This window comes from Vombatus ursinus, unplaced genomic scaffold, assembly GCF_900497805.2.
Source record: "Vombatus ursinus unplaced genomic scaffold, bare-nosed wombat genome assembly UNPS02007284.1, whole genome shotgun sequence".
Classification (NCBI taxonomy): Eukaryota; Metazoa; Chordata; class Mammalia; order Diprotodontia; family Vombatidae; genus Vombatus; species Vombatus ursinus.
This window is the reverse complement of record NW_020947062.1, coordinates 22,358,301-22,378,097: the sequence shown is the minus strand read 5'-3', so window position 1 is coordinate 22,378,097 and position 19,797 is coordinate 22,358,301. Positions and strand designations below refer to the sequence as shown.

General features: G+C 40.5%; 1 protein-coding gene across 1 annotated transcript; it reads left to right on the top strand.

The window, feature by feature from the left end:
* Positions 1–352: 352 nt before the first annotated feature.
* CXCL14 (C-X-C motif chemokine ligand 14) lies at positions 353–17,694 on the top strand. Its single transcript, XM_027849333.1, has 4 exons — positions 353–712; positions 1,243–1,348; positions 10,064–10,177; positions 14,765–17,694. Exons 1-4 carry the CDS (start codon positions 649–651, stop codon positions 14,778–14,780), a joined length of 300 nt encoding a protein of 99 aa, XP_027705134.1. The 5' UTR covers positions 353–648; the 3' UTR covers positions 14,781–17,694.
* The last annotated feature ends 2,103 nt before the right edge of the window (positions 17,695–19,797 follow it).

Genomic DNA, 19,797 nt, shown 5'->3' with positions numbered 1-19,797 from the left:
TGTGGAAAGCAGCCCAGCTCAGTACATTGACCCCTGGAACCCTCACAGACAGACCCACTTCGGAGTCTTGTGAAGAAGTGATTATGTATAAACAGCCTCCAGCACGGACAGCGTAAGAAGCCCCAGTTCAGCACTCACTTTGACACATGTCCAAAGAACGGCAAAGTTAAGCCTCCATCCCCAGGCTGTGATCTCCCTCTCCCCCCAGCGCCGCCCTCCTCCCCCAAAAAAGGAAGAAGGTGATTGAGAAATGATACGATTCGGGGTCTGTTTGTGTTCTGGACCCAAACAGTGTGTGTGATCAGACGGGACTGCGAAGGTCTCCTCCCTCCTCTTCACCCCCCTCCCCAACTATGTTGAGAAATTGCAGTGAGTCAGAGTTGTTTTGCATATTAATGAGTTCGTTGTGAGGGCAGCGGGAACTGTTTTAAAAGAGGAGGAGATCCGAGATCTGGAGAACTGAGAGCAAGCGAGAGCTCACGGAGCAGATACTCAGGAGCTGAAACTGACCAGGGCGCAGGAGCACAAGGGACCTGCAACTCGCTCCAAACCTGACGACTGCCCGAGCGCTCCGGAAAAAGCGGCTACCGAGAAGCCAAGCGGGCAACGAGATTTTCCCAGCTCTCTAAAGACACCTGAGCTCTGGTCATGAAGCTCTTCACAGGACTGCTGCTCCTGCTGCTCCTTGTGTTGTGCTGCGTCGGGGTGGAGGGTAAGTCCTGCGAGCGAGCCAAAAGCCCCCCAGTTTGGGCTACACACATACACAAATCACACCACATCATATACACACGTACATCCTGGCTGGCCCTCTCTCAGCTTTGCAGAGAGTGACAGTTTGTGTCTACTGGAAGACACCGGGTTTGAGAGAGGGAGGGGGATGGGGAAGACGGACATTCGGTGTGCCCTAATGGACTCCCCCGCTTACTCTGCCTTCATTCTTGGGTTTAAATAAACATGGAAACTTAATGAAAATGTGAATTTCAGGTTATTTAAATGTTGGCTTCCGAAGGGTGACTTTGGCCACGTTTTGTACCTTAATTTCTCCCGAGCTCCAGAGACAATCTCTGGACTGTGAGTCTGGGGGAAGAAAGGGAAAGAAAAAGGGGGAGGAGGAGCGAGGTGGACTAATCTATGTTCATCCTTTTCCTTGCAAACTTGAACTTCGTGATTTGATGGAGCTGCCTGCTCTATATAAGAGCCTGCAGGTAAGGAACTCCGTACTTATCAGACAATCTCCTTCAGGGTCAAAATGCAAATGCTCAAGGAAAGGACCAAAGATAAGATACAGTGATGTCAAGAAGCTGGAAATGAAACCAAAGTACCCGCACTGTGAAGAGAAGATGGTTATGTGAGTCTCACCTTTGCAACTTTATCTTGTCCTCATTTCTGTCTAACCCAATGCCCAGTTCTATGTGTGTCTGGAATCGCTGTAAGAGCATGTTTCATGCCTTTTCATTCTTGTCCAAGCACAAACTGTAGGCGAGTGTGTTAAGCACCAGCATTTCAAACGAGCTACAATACCAGGCTAAAAGAAACTGCATTTTCTAAGGGACCTACAATCATGACAATATTTCCGGAGATGGGATGGGGCCCTTGAAAAAGTTAAAATATTTGATCCTTAAGCAGAGAATCACACATACACATTTCCAATAAAAAGACTAACAAGTTTATTTTTCTTGAAGCCAAAAGTAGGTTCTGTGTTTGAACCTAATGGAATGAGAATTAAAAGAAAATACGAAAATTCATTCTTAGGCTCTTGTTTCCTTTATGCAGATATTTAAAAAATATTAATATTCTTGTCTTTATATCACTTTATTGCCAAATATATCATTTTCCCTCCCCTCCCCAGAGCATGATTTTTTTTTAACAAAGAATGAGAGAGAGAGACAGAGAAAGAGAGAGAAGGAAAGAGAGGGAGCAAAGGAAAGAGAGAGCTAGAAGTTTAGCAAAACTAACCAACCCATTAATGGAATCTGACAGTTTATTCAATGTTACCTAGCCTTAGTCCCCCAACTCTACAAGAAAAAAAAGTTCAAGGAAGAAAGGAAATGTATATTATTCCCCTACCCCCTACCCCCCCCCAAAAGCACTTTCTTCTTTGGTATCAAGCTTGATTTTTAGAATTGCATAACATTTAGTTTCATGGGATACTTTTTATTCTTATTTCCTCCACCACCACCCATTTCCATTGTTATAACCATTGTGTATATTGTTTTCCTGGTTCTGCTTACTTCACTTTGCATTTAATCCTGTAAGTCTTCCCATGCTTCACAGAGACTTTTCTAATATCAGAAAATGTCTTCTACAACTTATTCAAATTTACTTTTAGAATAGTTCCTACTAATCAGCTGCAAAATATGTACTTCCCTAAGGAATGCATCTGTAGCTCCTGTGGCAAAATCCCTTGCTCAGGATAACATTCGATAGAGCTGTCTCCGTGCATGTTGAGAATGCTGAAAATATTTTAAAAACTGGGGCAGACTGAAAGAACACAAAGTTTTCTTGCTCTTCTCTTTCAAATTAACCACTTGGGGCCAAAACAACTATTTCCCCATTAGTCAACTCTTGGCCAAGAAGGGAGTCCTTGGCAAAGTAGAACTCAAATATTTGCCACTGATCAGTCACCCCTTCTTTCATCCCAGAAACAGGTCTTATTTTATTCCCTGTCTGGATAGGCACTGTCCAGCTCAGCCAGGTCCTTAATGGGCCCCAAAGGGCTTCTGAGATCATTACAGCCAACATTCACAACCTGGGACTTGAAATGTCTTAGTGAGTTTGGGGAAAACTCAAAAAATCGCCCTGCTTAGGCTGTTTCTCCCCACCCCCACCCCTCTTCTCTTTACTCCTATACCAGCCCAAAGAAGATGCCCAGAAAGCTTCTAACTGGGCTTTGTCTTGAGACTGAAGAACTAAATAGCTTGGAGAGAAAGAGGAATGGACACAAGACTTTCCTTTCTTCAAATCTGGTAGCATAAAATTAAAAACCAAGGATTCGACTTAAGGTGGAGTCTTGTAAGTGCTACTACCTTTACAATGGAAATGTTAGTTTACTTGATTCTCAGAGTGATCACTTTCCAAAGACCATAATTCCTATTTTCACTTATACTTCAGAAGTCAAAAGTTGGGGCATTAGATGCAATAGAATCTCAGTATAAAAGAACCCTCAATGAACAATGTCTTGTTCAGAGTAGTCCTTAAATAAATGTTTGATGAATGAATGAAGAAATGAGTGAATGAGCTGGGTTCTAGAGGGAGATGAGATGATTCCAGGTCATTTTGTTTTGTTTTGCTGTACTGTCCTTTTAACTGATAATTATGACATAAGATCATATTAAGGAATTAACATTTAAAAAAATCAAATTTCTAGTGATAACCTTGACAGAAATCATTGCTGATCAGAATAATAGCCCAGCAGCCCAGAAAAAAAAAAAGCTGCAATCCTAAACAAAGAATCATGTTAAATAGAATTTACTTATGTAGACAAGAAAGAGATCTAATAAATTCTAGAGATATTTTCTTTATTATTATTTTTTATTCATTAATTTATTTTTAGTTTTCAACATTCACTTCCATAAGCTTTTGAGTTTTAAATTTTCTTCCCCTCCCTCCCTGCTTCCCTCCCCCAAACAATGTGCAATCAGATATAGGTCTAGAGATATTTCAATGCAAAGAAGTTTCCTGGCTAAGCCTGAGTGAATCAAAAAATTTAAGTAACCAGTTTCCACTCTCACACCACTCTCACACGAGTTAATTAGTTTGGGTGGCAGCAAGCTGACTTTCATGTACTTCATTGTACCTCGAAGAGATTCAGGGAGGGAGATGAACGAAGTGCACTTCACATCAGAGTGGAGTCAAGGGTGTTGTAGTATGATTGATAATAAGTTGTGGCCTCTTAAAACAGAACCCTCCAGGAAAGGCTACGAAAACCAAGTGCAAGTCTAGTTATGCCTTTCCAGGTCACTCTTGGGGCTATTTCCCCAAATCTGAAAGGGAATAAGTAGTTTACAAAAACATTTCTTTTAAGGAGAATTGAATTCTTACAAACCTGATTTCAAATCTCAGGCCTGTGAAGGTCTCTAATGCTCAGGATGAAAGTCTTCCTTTGATTCTTCCTGGAGGTAACCCTGGGTCCTCCAAGGTTATACAGGTACAGCTCCAGCTCCAGCATGTCCTGCCATGCTGGAAAGGTTTTTTGTTTTTTTTTTTCCTTTTCCCCCATTTTTTTTTTTGGTGAGGTAATTGGGGTTAAGTGACTTGCCCAGAGTCACACAGCTAGTGATGTTATGTGTCTGAGGCCGGATTTGAACTCAGGTCCTCCTGAATCCAGGGCTGTTGAGCTACCCTCTGTGCCACCTAGCTGCCCCTGGAAAGGTTTCAAGTATAGGCCAGTAATGAGTTGACTGTGGGTCTGTCATCCAAGGACCAGACTAAGTCTAGGAAGACTCATCATGTGACCACCTTTAGGATAATGGATTGTTTGGCAACAGCCTCTCTTAAAGGCTAATCACAAAGTCATAGAGGTCATGATCAAAGGCACCAACAGTTCCTTGAAGTTGAAAGCTTCCTCACAACAAGTCCTCTGATGAGAATAGCACAAATTTTGTTATAGTTGCAGATGAGGAAACTGAGTCTCAGAGGAGTAAAGTATAACTGAGCCAGTATTCAAATCTAGATCTTCTAACTCCAGATTCCAATCTGCTATGCTACTTCTCCAGCTAAAACTTGGAAAGAGACAGCAAGGATATAGAAATCCTTCCATTCCTAGGATTATGGGCCAAGAAAGAAATGCGACAGGTATTTATTTCTGGGTACCTGATACTGCACTAGACACTTGAATGGTAAAAGAAATTACAGGATTGCAGAATGCCAGAGTCTAGAGATCATCGTATCCAACCCCCTCATTTTACAGATGACTCTTAGAGAGCCAAAGAAAATTGCCCCAGAGTCACACAGCTGGCAGAGCTAGGACAGCATGCTGGAGTGCAAAGATTTCTAGATGTGGAGTCACGGGACCTTGTCTGAATCCAGCTCTGCTACTAACTAGCTGAGTGACCTTGGGCAAATCAGTCTCCATGACTCAGTTTCCTCATGAGGAAAATGAAGGATATGAACTAGGTGATCTCTAAGGCTCCATCCTGTTCTAAATCCTGTCCAGCTCTATTCCTTACTTAAACCCGGGTTTTCTAGCCTAAAGTCCTGTACTCATGGTCCCTGCCCACAAGAAATTAGAGGAGAGATAAAGCTTACTCAGATGAAAGAAAGAGTAGTTCCTTTTCCGAGTCTTCTTATATCGTTCCCTACACTTGATTTCGTTAGCTACCAAAATACATAGTACCTAAAAGGAGTAAGAGTGAAAGTCCAGGTCCCTGCCCCCAGAGTGTGAGCTTTGGATGGGGATACAAGAGAAACACAGAAGAAACAACTAGAGAATATAAAAACACTAACAAGGAAGAAAGCAATTTGCTCATGAGTACTGAAACTCTCAACAGAATAGATGAAACTATCCAGAATAGCTTTCATTTCATAACAAGACTCATTATTTATTCATAGTATTTGTGTCTATGCAAGTTGTTGGGGTCTGTCCCTTTGGTCCCACTACTATAATCTGGTCCTCCACCTACTGAACCAACTTTGTCTCCTGACATTCCTTTTCACAGCTGGCATGGTCTGATCACTGTCCCCTAAACAAAACTTGTGGGGCAGCTAGGTGGCGCGGTGGATAGAGCACCAGCCCTGGAGTCAGGAGGACCTGAGTTCAGATTCGACCTCAGACACATAACACTTACTAGCTGTGTGACTCTGGACAAGTCACTTAACCCCAATTGCCTAAAAACAACAACAACAACAACAACAACAACACAAAACCTTGTGCTTACTTACTCTCTTTGTTCATGTTGTTTCCACTTGCCTGGAATACTCTCCCCACCTGCACAAATTTTTAAGATCATTGAATTTAGAACTGGACTTTTGTTGTTATTGTTGTTGTTGTTTAGTTACTTCAGTTGTGTCCTATTCTTCGTGGCCCCATTTGAGATTTTCTTGACACATGTACTAGAGTGGTTTACTATTTCCTTCTCCAGTTCATTTTACAGATCAGGAAACTGAGGCAAACAGAGTTAAGTGACTTAGCTACTAAGCGTTCAATGATGGATTTGAACTCAGGTCTTCCTGACCCCAGGCCTGCCACCCTAGGCCTGCCACTGCTCCACCTAGCTGCCACCTTAAACCTTAGCAATCCTTTACTTCACAGAAGGGGAATCTGAGGCCAAGGGAGAGGATGAGGCTTGCCCAGGATCATATAGTGACTAAGTGTAAGAGCTAGGATTCAAGTTCAGGTCTCCTGATTCCAAATCGAGCCAAGATTTTCCTGACCTCCACAGCTTGCCCCTACAGCACTTGCTGTCTCGACAGCACCATTTACCATGTTCTCCCTTGCATCCCATTGCTTATTCATGTAAGATAGTCTTGCTGCCCCAAGCTGTGAGCTTGCTAATGGCAGATGCCTTCCATTGTATTTCTCTCTGTGCCCTAAGTTCTGAGCACAGTGTGGAGCACTCAGCAGATGTTCAATAAATATTTAATTGATTGACGTGAAGGCAGAGAGCCTGTGGCAGTGTGTCTAATTCTTATTTCCCTACCACTACGTTGGAATGGTTGAGATCTTAGAACACCTTATTTTGTGTTTCAGGATCCTAATTCATTCAGATGAGTTCCCAGGTCAGTGGGAATTAGTTTAGGCAACAACTTGGGGCTGAGGCTCTGCAAGTATAGACAAAAAATTATCTCTATGGTATAATAAAAGGAGCACCACATTTGAGTCAGAGAACATGGATTCAAATCCTAGCTCTGCTGTATGCTAACTTGGTAACTTAGAGAAAGTCACTCTACTTCTCTAGACCTCAATCTTCTCGTCTGTAAAATTAGGGAGTTGGAGTGGATGATATCTAAGGTCTTGTCTAGCTCTGTCATCATCATATAAGCCTATGATCTCTATCTGTTGCTCATTTCCTCCCACTAACCCCGGCCTAAGGCAGATAATCTTTGAGCTCCCTGCACATTGGACATAGCCAACCCAAAGAATAATGCATGAATTCCGAATAAGAACAAGGGACGGTTTTCTAACTGCTGAAATCTTTTTCATTTTAATCGAATTAAACAATCATACATCAGATTTGTACTAAATACCAAATACTGTCCTAGATACTGGGAATACAAAGACAAAAAAAAAAAAACAATCCCTGTCCTCAAGGAGCTTAGGCACTAGAATTGAGTTTCCCTGCCAGAGAACACTCCCAGAATCCACCAAAACAAATTTCATTCCATGTAAAACATTCTGGGAAATACACTCATTTACTGTATGACCTTTGCATTGGCTTTTAGAACACCCAGTCTTAGATGGCAAAATATAACTTTAGTACAGGGTGATAATGTGAATATAGAAAAAGCAATGCCTCATGTTTATAATCTATTGAAATATTAAGAAAAATAATCACAGCTGACATTTTTATCATGCTTTACAGTCTACAAAGCATGCATGCATGCATGTCTGCATACACATTTGCATATATGTGTGTATATATAAAATCAGGATAGTGCCTAGACCTGTCATTTCACTGATATGAGCAAACTCTTTCTACAAACATAGGTTGGCACCTTCTCAGCAATCCATTGTCTTAGAGAGATATTTAGAGCACTGAGAATTTCAGTAACTTGCCCAGGGTCACACAGATAGTATGTTTCTGAGGTGGTACTTGGACACAAGTCTTCCTGGCTCCCAGGCCAGCTTTCTATCCACTATAGATAGATTTGCTACCTCTTATATTAAACATATAATATGCACATACATATATATCATATACATATAGGTATCTATGTATATACCTACATAGTTACGCCTATACATATACATGCATATGCACTTATATGTCTACCAAAACATGTGTATATACATGTGTATATGTATATGTGTATTCCTATATGTATGTATATACATGTGTGTATAATTTTATCCTAGTAAATGAAAACCTAGTAAGATAGATATTATAGTCGCTAATTTTATCCCTATTTTACTGATGCAGAAACTGAAGTAAAGTAAGGCCACTTAACGAGTAGGTGTACAAGTTGCAGTGCCAGTCCAAACCTCCAGACTTGGTATGGACCCCCTAAGCCTGTGTTAGCTATGCAGCACAATGGATAGAAGGCTAAGCTTGGAGTCTGGACAACTTCAGTAAAATCCTGTCTCAGATACTTTTTTTCTATCTGACCTTGGGCAGGAAACTTAGTCACTTTTAGCCTCAGTTTCCTCAGCTGTAAAAGGAAGAAGTTAGACCTAATGGCCTCTAAGATCCTTTTTAGATCTAAATCTATAATCCTGTTAAAGCTCCTCAGAAGTCAGACAGAACTAACTGAATGCCTCTTCCCAGGAGGAAGCGATGATCACTTTGAAACAACTGCTCCTTCTTCTCTGTTAGCAGGTGGAGAGTTTGAAATGTAATCAAATATGTCACCTCTGCTTATCCTCAAACACTGTAGAATGTCACTGCTGACACTAGGCCAAATATAAACTCCAAGAACTTCTCAGAGAATACAGTTTGGAAGATCTGAGCTTCAAATACAAAAGTCTAAAGCAGTTATCACCACAATTCTAGACATTGGTGTTTTGGACCCTGGTCACAAATCCAACATTTGAAGGAACCTCCCTTCAGGGCCCCCAGCTGAAGCAGAATCTTGGGCAAGATAGCCCATAGGACTTATTTTATGAAGCTAATGATTTCTGCTGCATTGATACCTCCTAATGCAGACATTTCTCCATTTCAGCAAAAGAGTCAGCACTGAAAAAATATGGTCAAATTGATTTCTATAAATTGAGCCCTATCTTAAATATTTCAGGGTGCTCCTTGCTTAATGAACCCTAGGGTTCTCAGTAGGAACCTTCTGGAGGAGCAAAAAGTCATTTTTAATGTGCATAATTTCTCAGTCCTTTCTCTTCTACCAGACTGAATTTTCATAAACACTACTGGATTTCCTTGAAGTTCATCCCACCTGTGTATGGCCAGCTCTTTGCGGCTTATCACTGCCAAGGACAGAGATTCCCCTTAGGACCTAGAACCATGGAATGTTACAGCTTTACTGGGTGACTGGTCAAACCTCGTCCAGTTAGAGATGAATAATCTGGGGTCCTGCAAAAATTCCCACCCAGCCTCAGCATTACTTAGCTTTTATGGCTTCCCTAAGCCTTTCACTAGGGTACCAAGTAAGGCATTGTAGAGGTTAAGAGGAAAAGAATGAGGATAGGAGTTCAGAATGGGGTTAGGTAGAGAGTATGAGGGAGAAGACCACAAGGAGTCATCTTGGACTAGATGGTCTATTAGGTCCTTTCCACTATTTTGGCTGAAGACTTTCCTGCAAAATAGTATATTCACATTTATGGACTTGCCACAAGCAAAAGGCTTCTGGAGAGGAAAGCATAAAGGAAATGGGGGAGAAAAGTCCTCCAATCAGGTTCAGGGCTTGCTTACATTACAGGCTGATTCTACTGAGACTTGTAAAGTTTACAAGTTATAGCTGAACCCTTGCTGCCACAAAGCTCTTCAGAAAGCCAGTTCATCCAGTAATAGACTATTCCACATTAAAAAGTTCATCTACTATATACTCTCTGCAAGGTGAAATAAAAATTCTACAGTCAAAATGGCTCACAGAACAATTTCAGACTTCACTGAAACTTTTTAAAGTCTCAGAGATGCAGAGCCGAACTTTCCCCTCCACATGTATTTGCTGTTCTCACAATGCCCGTCACTGTACTAGAAGGGAGAGCTTGGATCTACCCTGCCTGCCTGCCTGACTGCCTGCCTGCCTCCTGCCCACTGCAAAGCTTTGCCTATTTCCTCTCCTGCTCCACTAAAAGCAGGACAATAGCTGGTAGCCGGCTCACACATTCTAATGAATGAACTCTCATTATGCAGCATTCCCCAGAGGCTGACCTCACCCGCCTCAGGCAGGTGCTGAGGGGGAGTGGAAAGGAGTAAACCTCTCACACAGGCTGCTTTTCCAAACTCTATTTCAGCATCACTACCAAGAGCATGTCACGGTACCGAGGACAAGAACATTGCCTACATCCCAAACTCCAGAGCACAAAGAGATTCATCAAGTGGTACAATGCGTGGAATGAGAAACGCAGGTGAGTTTCAAGTAGGAGCCCTGTGTAGGGGAAAGAGTAGTTTTGCATTTAAAGAGCTCAGAGATCCTGGGTGAATCTTGGCCTCAGTTTTCACTTCTGTAAAATAAGGGAATTGGACTAGATGATTCATTCACTCAGTAGAATTTTTTTAAACACGAACTAGGCTAGATTCTGGAAAGATATAAAATTTAAATTAAATGGAGTCTGCTTTCCTGGAGGTCACAGGCTAGTAGAATAAGACTCAAAAAGTAAAATTACCTACATAAGTGCATTAGAAAGTTGCAGGACAAAGCGCTATGTAAAACCTTCACTAGAGAAAGGTCTTCACTAGAGGAGGCAGCATCTGAGTTGGTCTTTAAGTGATTCGTAGGAAATAACAATTGCTTGAATTTATAGAGTACTTTAGCCTCAGCAATGTATTTTAAATACATTATTACATTTGATCCCCACAGCAACTCTGAGAGGTGTGAGCTATGCTTTCCCCCATTTATTGATGAGAAAACTGAGATTCATAGCAGTTAAGTGACTTAATTCAGGTCTGAAGTAGTATTCAACAGACAAAAAAGGAACAGGACATTCAGGTATAAGAAACAGAATGAACAAGTGCACAGAGGCTGGAAAATGAAGACAGCGATCCAGTTGGACTGGAGCAGAAAGTGTGTAGATAAGAATAATATGAAATAAGACTGAAAAGATTAGGTGATGCTAGGTAACAGAGAACCTTCAATGCCAGGGGAAAGTATTTGAACTTTACTCAGTAGATAGTAGATTCCTTCTAATTCTGACAATCCATTATTCTGTGATCTGTAAAGCTGGAATTTTGGAAATCAGGAGAAGTGACAATAATGCTGTTGTTCATGGTGGTAGTAGGTAACTGACATGTATGTAGCACTTTAAGGATTACATAGAACTTTATATACATTGCTCCATTTGAGACTCACAGCAACCCTGTGAAGTATATGTAACAAGTATTAGTATTCCCATTTTGCAAATGAGGAAACTAAGACAGAAGGGTTAAGTGCCTTTCCAGCACTTAACCACAAGCCATCCCACATGCGTCTGCTTCATCTATGGCAGAGACCAGTCCGGAGCTGAGAAGCAGAAAAGAGGGAAGAAGGGGGTGTGCTAGACATATGTGGAACAAATGTTCCTTTGCACATTGGAGCCGTTTATACTCGGCCACCTGCATGAAACTGCCCCAGTGGAATATTAGATGCTCAACTATGCCCCCACCTGCAATAGGGGTCCAGAGGCCTGAGGCTTATTCCTCAGAACAAATTCTAAGGGATTGACTGCCCAAGTACTCCCATTATACACAGAAGGTCATTCACAAAGACAGAGCCTTGAGCACGGTGCCAATACCTGGGCCTACTTAATTCTCCCTAAAAACTGCCCCGTCTGCATTAGCTCAAAATAGAAAATAATGACAGTAAGACTTTATTTTCTGGAAAGCTGATGGGAATAAAGCTTTCTTTTCTGAGCTTTTCCTTACCTAGGCCAGTAAAAGTCTTGAAAGTGGTTTGTACTCCTCTCAATTCTCACATCCAAAATAAAAAAGCGCAGCCTCTTTGTCACCTGTATTGCTTTTGAAGCCCTCAATAAAGGTTCCCCTCATTTTCCTCCCTCCCTAAATCATCTAGGCCAAAGATTTCATTAGGGGAAGGGAGGGTAACCCAGACTTGTGATATCATTGATGAAGGTAACTTTTGGTGAGGAAACTCTCCATGCATGGCAGCAACTTAGAGAGTGAGAAGGTCACCTGGGGAAATTGAGAGGTGCAGTGATTCACCCAAGATCACACAACCAGTATTTATCAGAATATATTACTTGAACTCAGGTCTTTCTGATTCTGATGGCCAACTAGACCATGCAGGCTCTCAAAGATCTCATTAATTCAATTCAATTCATTTGTTAAATTACCTCCGGTGTGCAGACCATTCATTTGAGTCTCTTATTTTATAAATGAGGAAGCTAGTTGACAGAAGGAATTAGAACCCAGGTTTGTCAACCTTCAGTTTAGGACCTTCTGCACAGCATTGTGCTACCTCTAATCTTGTGATATGTCAACTGGGACCAAAAGAGTAAAAGGAGAAGAAGATGGTGCTCCTAGCCCTGTGGCAGGCACACAGAAATATTCAAGAACTACTGATTGGCTGATGACCAAGAATCCTTAAAAAATTAATACATTAAAGTAGAACTTAATAGCTATTCACCAAGATAAGAATTCAATATTTAAAGCAATTAGTCATTTTCTTTATACAATGTTGTACCATTGAATGGCTATTGGACTCAAAGTCAGAGGGCCTTGGTTCAAATCTCAATCCTGCCACTTATTGCCTGTGTAACCATGGGCAAGTCTCCTATAACCTCTTTGGACCTCAGTTTCCTCAGCCATAAAATGGGAGAGTTGGACTATGATTCTTTCCAGCTTTAAGTATATAATCAATGCAATCACGTGATCCTATGAGCAGGTCGATAAGGATAGGAATTGTGTGTATACATGTAAATACATGTGTACATATGTGTGGTATATGCACACATATAAATGCAGATATGTGTATATGTACACCTGTATATATGTATATTGTATACATGCATATACATATGTTATAAATAGAGATTTGTATGTATACACATACATACATAGTTTTGAGGAAACAGAGACATGAATGTATGGTCAGGAAGACCTGAGTTCAAATCCAGGCTCAGATACTTACTAGCTGCATGACCCTTGATAAGTTCACTTAACCTCTTTGTCAGTTTCCTCTACTGCAAAATGAGAATAATATAACGGGCATCTCTCAGTGTGGTAGAGAGGATCAAATGAGATAATAGTTGTGAAAGTGTTTAGCATAGTGACTAGCACATAATAGATGCTTAATAAATGTTGGGGTTTTTTTTTCCTTCCTCCATAAAGAAAAACAACTGAAACCTAGAACTTCCAAAATACTACCAAAGAGTATTTGCTGTATCTTCTCTCTCTCCTCTCTATTTTCTCTCAGTCTCTCTCTCTCTCTCTCTCTCTCTCTCCATTAAGCAGGACACTTCATTAGAAGGAAAAGGCAGTCAGATTTTTCAAAATATTCCAAGATAGAACAACAAAGCTTTCCAGACAAATGATTTGAATATTAAAATTATTTTCTTACTTACATATTTTCTTGCCATCAAACCCACTTCGTTATAATTTTTTACCAATTTCTAAAAGTTGTAGCTTTTTGTTTTTTGTTTTTTGTTTTTTGTTTTGTTCTGTTTTTTTCAGAAGAACTCTCAGGGATGAGAGCACTTTTCTTCTCCATCCCTATAGGTGATACCCTTCTACACCACTAGCAATTCTGGGGTTTCTGTAAATTCTACATTTCATTTTGCCTCCATTGCGACAATTATTTAGGGCTATGGAAGAAGTCCCATCTTGAGATCTGACTCTGAAATCATATGACTGAATCTCTAACAAACAGACCAGAACCCAGCCCTCCACATGAGTGCTGTCATCTTCAGAGCCATCTCCATGGAAGACTGTAGTCTTATTCATGTGGTATTATCACTGTGGTATTATGCACATACTAAATCCCGTTTGGAATCTGGCCTCTAGAGCCTATTTATTGTCTTCATACCATATGGGCTTCTATGTAGGCCCACTAACAGCTATAACTAGCGATTCTGATCCTGAGAGCAATTCTGAGCAAGCAGAATTCCAGAATCAAACAGTAATTAAGATAAATTCAGTTGAGTGGGAGAAGATAGTTAATATAGTGGCCTCACAGATGGTCATTACTAAAATGCCTACCTGTTATGGGAGCTCCTATTTGAATGAATTATTCTTGCTAACTAGATGTTAAATTCAGTAGTTTCTAAAACAATGCATGTGTTAAAATTTTACTCCCTTTATATTGTGAGGTCCTGGGGCACAACCCCAATTGCACTGCCTTAATAATGGAGCTAGACCCACCTCATTTGTGATTCAAACCATGATCCTAGGTTCCTCACACATCTTATTCATGCAACTTGTCTCCTTCCAATAATCCAATTTACTCTCAAAGGAGGAAGATTTACCCTATTAATGCAATTCAAAAAAAAAGTGTCACCAGGTATGATGGCTGTTTGAGCGTTGAGCCTGAGCAGTTTGCTGCAGCACCATTAAAATATGTGTCTAGGTTCTCAAGGGAACTACTTTGAAAAGGACAGCATTGATTTAGACCTCAGCTTCCTGTTCTGTAAAATGGGAGGTGGGGGCAGTTGGACTGGATAACCTATAAGGCTAACTAATTAATCGATCATCTAGCAAGCATTTATTAAGTGCCTACTTGTGCTAAGACTATGCTAGATACTTAGGCTTCAAAGGTCCCTTTCAGATCAAAGTTCTAGCATGTTTGTTAAAACAGCAATCCCTTACAGCCATACCTCATGCATTAGCAAGAAGACTAGGCTACTTGAACACTAGAAATAAGAGAAAGAACCCACTCCTGAAACTGCATCTGTCACTGTCCTGTAATAGAAACCACCCCTTGAGGACTCATGGGGCTTTGCCATACTCCATCTAATGGTCAAAATCAGTGCATTGAGAGACCAATACCTGTTTTTCCTTTCCAGAGTCTATGAAGAATAAGACAAGAAAATCCTAATGAAAAAGTTTTTGGAAGACTTGAACAAAGGACTCTGCAGAAAAACCTTTCTTTCTCACAGACATAAGACACAAATTATATATTGTTACAAAAAGCACTTTTTACCAAGGGTCAGTTTTTACATTTTATAGCTATTTGCAAAAGGCTTCCGAGTGTCGTAACTGTCTCTTGCATTTCATAGCTCACAATTGTCTGCTTTTTACTGAATTTGGGAAAATCCATGCCTTTCATGTTTTAAAAATGTTTTTTTGTATTCATTCATCCATCACCATGATTGCAACTGAGCTTTATAAGCTCATTAGCTGAACAAATAATCTATGTGGTGGTATTCCATAGTAGTGCTCTGTTATTTGTAGCCCTAGGAAGATTTCCACTTCTGATTTCATAGTGACTTTCCACAGAGGGGAGAAGGCACACAGCTTACAAAGTGCCCTGCCATAATAATGTGTTGTGTGTCTGTGCAATATGGGCCCACACAGCTGGCAGAACTGAATGAGCATCATTCTTGCATATGTTCTTTGCTGAAATAAAAGCTGATTGCCAGGGAAATGTGCTTAATACCCCCAGTTAATTTTTACGTATATTAAAGTGGGGAATAATCCCAAACTAAATTCATATCTAAGGAGGATGCTGGATTCTTCTTCCATCATGAGGTGATATGAAAGGTACACTGCTCCGATCTCAAGTACTTTATACTTCAAGAACAATAGGTTTGCTTGCTTTTTTAGTAAAAATCCTTCAAGGAAACGTTATATACATATATATATAATATATATATATATGCTCATGAGCACAGGCACACAAATACATATACATACAAAGAATGTGACCCCCTCCACCAAAAATATACACACAATCTCTGTCATTGTGAATGTAATGCTTCCATGGTTAATAGTATGGTTCTCTCTTTTTTTAAAATAAAGTAACAAAACTACCTTTCCCTCTGTAAATATACTCTAGGCAAACTGTGTATCATGTTCTTCCAGTATCATGTATTACATCATGAAGTTATCATATGCTATTTAAATGTCTGAAAAAATTAGAGTTGCATGCAGTTTTCATATTCTTTCTAAGACAAAAGGAAAAGTAATTAAAAAACATATTTAAAACATATCCCAATTGTGGAACAGTGAGGTTTTGTTTGCTTTTGTTTTTCTTTGAGCTATATTGGATATATTGAGGTTTATTGGATAGTATACTGGGCTTAAAGTCAGGAAGACGAGTTCAAATCCCACCTCTGAGACTTGCTATCTGTGTGACCCTGGCAAATTAATTAACCTCTATGTGCCTCAATCAACTCCATAATAAATCTGCTAAGTCATGGACAGGTCATAATCTGTTGATGGAGGAAGTTCCCAGTCAAGGAGTTACCTGTACGCACAAAAATTATAGATCTTTTGCATATTCACACATGTAATAATGACAAAACATTTACCATAGTTTGAATGCTTGAGTATCTGAGAGGAAGTTATATTAAGAGAGTAAAGCTGGAGTTCTCCAATGCAACACTAAAATTTCATCTATAGATTAATTGAAAACATCATTAAAAGCAAAATTCTTACTGGTAGGAATTTTGGACCTAGGTTCAAATCCAAACCCTAGGTACTTACTCCCTGTGTGACCTTAGGACAGTCACTTCCTCTCTGTAGACATCAGTTTCCTCTTTCAAAATTAGAGTTTGGGGTCAAGAGTATGGACTTGTTGATCTCTAAGGGCCTATTATGTTTAAATGCTCAGACCTTACATTTCCAACTTTCACATTTAAAGCAGTTAAAACTGGTTCATTTTGAACCATGCTAAAATATGATGGTAATGTTTCAGCAAAGGATTGAAAAGAAGATAGACACTGGAACCCAGATGAGGGGTACAGAAAGCCAAGCCATTCCTCAGAGCTTCATGTTGCTATTGCACCTCACAAAAGGAATGCCAATAGTAGACAAGGGTAGTTTCTTTGAATGATTCTAAAAGAAGCTCAGATCTCATCTGATCTCTAAAGTCACTCCAGTGTGAAATGCTATGAATCTGTGATTCTCTCCAAGGCTTCTCTTATGCTCATCATAACCTGGTCTCACCTGGATCAAAATGTTAGAGTGTGGTTTATTCCTAAACTGAACATTCCTAGCTGAGAACAACCCTGGGTCCTCTACTTCTTAAGGAAGATTCTGGATCATGTGGTCCCCTGGGATCATCCGTAGGTCCCTTGCTCCCCTGCTTCACTCTTTAATCCTTAGTTCTTCAAGTGAAAGTATTACATTCTTTATTCCCCTAGGGAGATCCCTAGATCTGGGTCCCTTACTACCTCAGTGAGTTTCTGGTAGCAGAATCCTAGACTCCAAAAGCTAGAAGGCACCTTACAGTGAGAGATATAGTTCAATTTACTAGCAAGATGCATACAACAGTGGATGTGGAGGGACATATATCAAGAAATGACTTGAATGGAGATTTAAAGGGGGGGGGGCAGTTGAGCTACCCATCCACACAGGAAAAATTAAGTAAACAAGCCAAGTCAACAAGCATTTATAAGCACTTGCTATGTGTAAGAACTACTTCAAGCACTGAGAATACAAAGAAAGGTTAAAAACTGCTCTCCAGGAGTTTGTAGTTGAATGGAGGAGAAAACATGAAAACAACTATGTACAAATGAAATATATGCAGAATAAAGTATATGTAATTATAGTGATGTGGCATTCTCATTGTGAAGGGGAATCTGGGGAAAGATTTTAGCTGAGGCTTGAAGGAAGTCAAGGAAGACAGGAGGCAGAGATGAGAAGGGAAAGCTTTCCAGGCATGAAGGTCAGTCAGTGAAAATGCACAGAGTCCATCACTGGGCTTAAACTCCAAAAAAATCCATCAATAAGAAGAAAGCCCTCATATAAACCAAAATATTTATAGTAACATTTTTTGTTACAGCAAAGAATTGGAAACAAAATAGATGTCCATTGATTGGGGAATGGCAAAACAAATTGTGGTACATGAAAGTAATGGAATATTAAGAGTGTTATAAGAAGTGATGTTGAGATGAATACTTTTTTATTATACTACGTTACGGAAATACTTGTTTTCTTCCATACATTAAAAATGAAATAAATAAATTTTTTTAAAAAAATGCATGGAGTCCAGAGATGGAGTATCTTGTTTAAGACATTAAGGAGACCAGTGTCACTGAATCAAAGAGTACATGGAAGGGAGTAAGAAGTAAGAACCCTGGAAGGGTAGGAGGAGTCTAGGTTATGAAGGGTTTAAAAAGACAAACAGAATTTTATATGTAATCCTGGAGTGATAGGGAGCCCCTGGAGTTTATTGAATGGGGAGGGGGATGATCGAACATGATCTTAAGCAAGATCACTTTTGATAGCTGACTGGAAGATGGTTTGAAGTAGGGAGAGACTTGAGGCTAGGGACACTGATTCAGGCTATTGCAATAGTCCAAGTATGAGTTGACAATGGCTTTGTACCAAGGTTATGGCAGTGTCGGAGGAGAGAAGGGGCATATACTTGAAATGTTGTGAAGGTGGAAGCGACAGGAGGTGGCAACATATTGTATATAGGCATAGGGACAAGGATGAGAGGGAGTAAGGAACCAAGAATGAGTCTAGCTTACCAGTCTGGATGACTGAGAGGAAGGTGTTTCCCTTGAAAGAAAAAAGGAATTAGGAAACAGGAAGTGTTTGGGTGGGGAGAGAGAATAAATTCAGTTTGGGATATGTTAAATTTAAGATGCCAATGGGACATGCAGTTTGAGATATCAGTAGGCAGTTGGAGATGTGAGACTGAAGTTTAGGAGAGAAATCAGGGCTGGATAAATAGCTCTGGGAATCATCAACATGGAAATGATCATTGAATCCACAGGAGTTAATGAGAAGCTTCCTCCATCAACTTGATTAGCTTATACAGCTAGGGCTTTTGGAAGCAACTAAAGGCCATCTCCTTAGGAAATATGGGCACGTCTACTGGTACTTTGCTAAGAGAATATAGGGAACTCAAGTTGATTGGTTGGCTGAGACCAAGAGGAACAGTCTCTTATCAGAGGAACAGTCCCACCTCATGATTTATTAAAAAAAAAGAGCTATGAGACAAGTTTTCTTGTTTTTTCTTGTTCCTCTTCTCCCTATATTCTTGTTCCTATAGTACCCCTTCAGTTCCCCAAGTCATACTAGCACTGACAGATTTGGTCCCTAGAGAGGTACCTATGAACTCTGGTTGTGGATGACTGTCCCTAACACTATAGCTCATAGACCAATCCCACACTGGTGTACTTCCCATTAAAATTCTACTATTAGCTCTAGAGAAAAGACATTTACTCGAATGATCTAGGTAGTTACAAAGCACTGTCTTCTCCACACCACCCCCCTCCACAAGCCTGGGGTATATTCTTACACAAATCCTTGAAGAATCCATGATGAAGGAGGGGAGTAGAGGACATAAACTCAAGTGAGTTAACTACAATGATAGTCAGGCAATGCATAGGAAACACAAGTGACCAAGGCAACTCACAACCCCAGAACTACAGGATCTCAGCATCTTTTCTCTCTTGAGAAAATCCTCCCAAAGTTCACTTTAGGGTGTGGCTTAACTGATAAGTGAGTCATTCTGCTCCTTCTCTGGACTGACTTCCAGTCAGTCATAGCATCTTACTTGGACCACTGGCTTAACTAGGCTTTTCACAGGGCCCAGCATCTCTCCTAGATCCTCTGCCAGGAAGAGTCACTCACTGATGGGACTGGCTCCTCACAGGGCATGCATGTTGTCAGGATGGATTAGGCTGGCTTCTCACAGAAGGCAGTGTCTAGTCCAGATGGGTTAGTTCACTAACTCCCTGAGCTAACTCTCTGACGGGCAGCTGTAGGATCCACTAGCTCAAGCTACGGGTTTAGCAGGGGTATTACTAGACTGTTTAGCTGAAGAGCTGTGCTAATTTTAATGGAGTGCTTCTTCGATCTTCAGAAAGGGCAGAGGTTCTTAGCCTAGCAGAAGCTTCACTAGTTCTACTCCGTCAGAGCC

Bases quoted from the DNA above. Each gene is read 5' to 3' on its own strand.
- CXCL14 (XM_027849333.1), top strand. From the start codon at position 649: ATGAAGCTCTTCACAGGACTGCTGCTCCTGCTGCTCCTTGTGTTGTGC. The intron at 713-1,242 runs GTAAGTCCTGCG...AATCTCCTTCAG, and splicing joins GTGCTGCGTCGGGGTGGAGG to GGTCAAAATGCAAATGCTCA. The intron at 1,349-10,063 runs GTGAGTCTCACC...ACTCTATTTCAG, and splicing joins TGTGAAGAGAAGATGGTTAT to CATCACTACCAAGAGCATGT.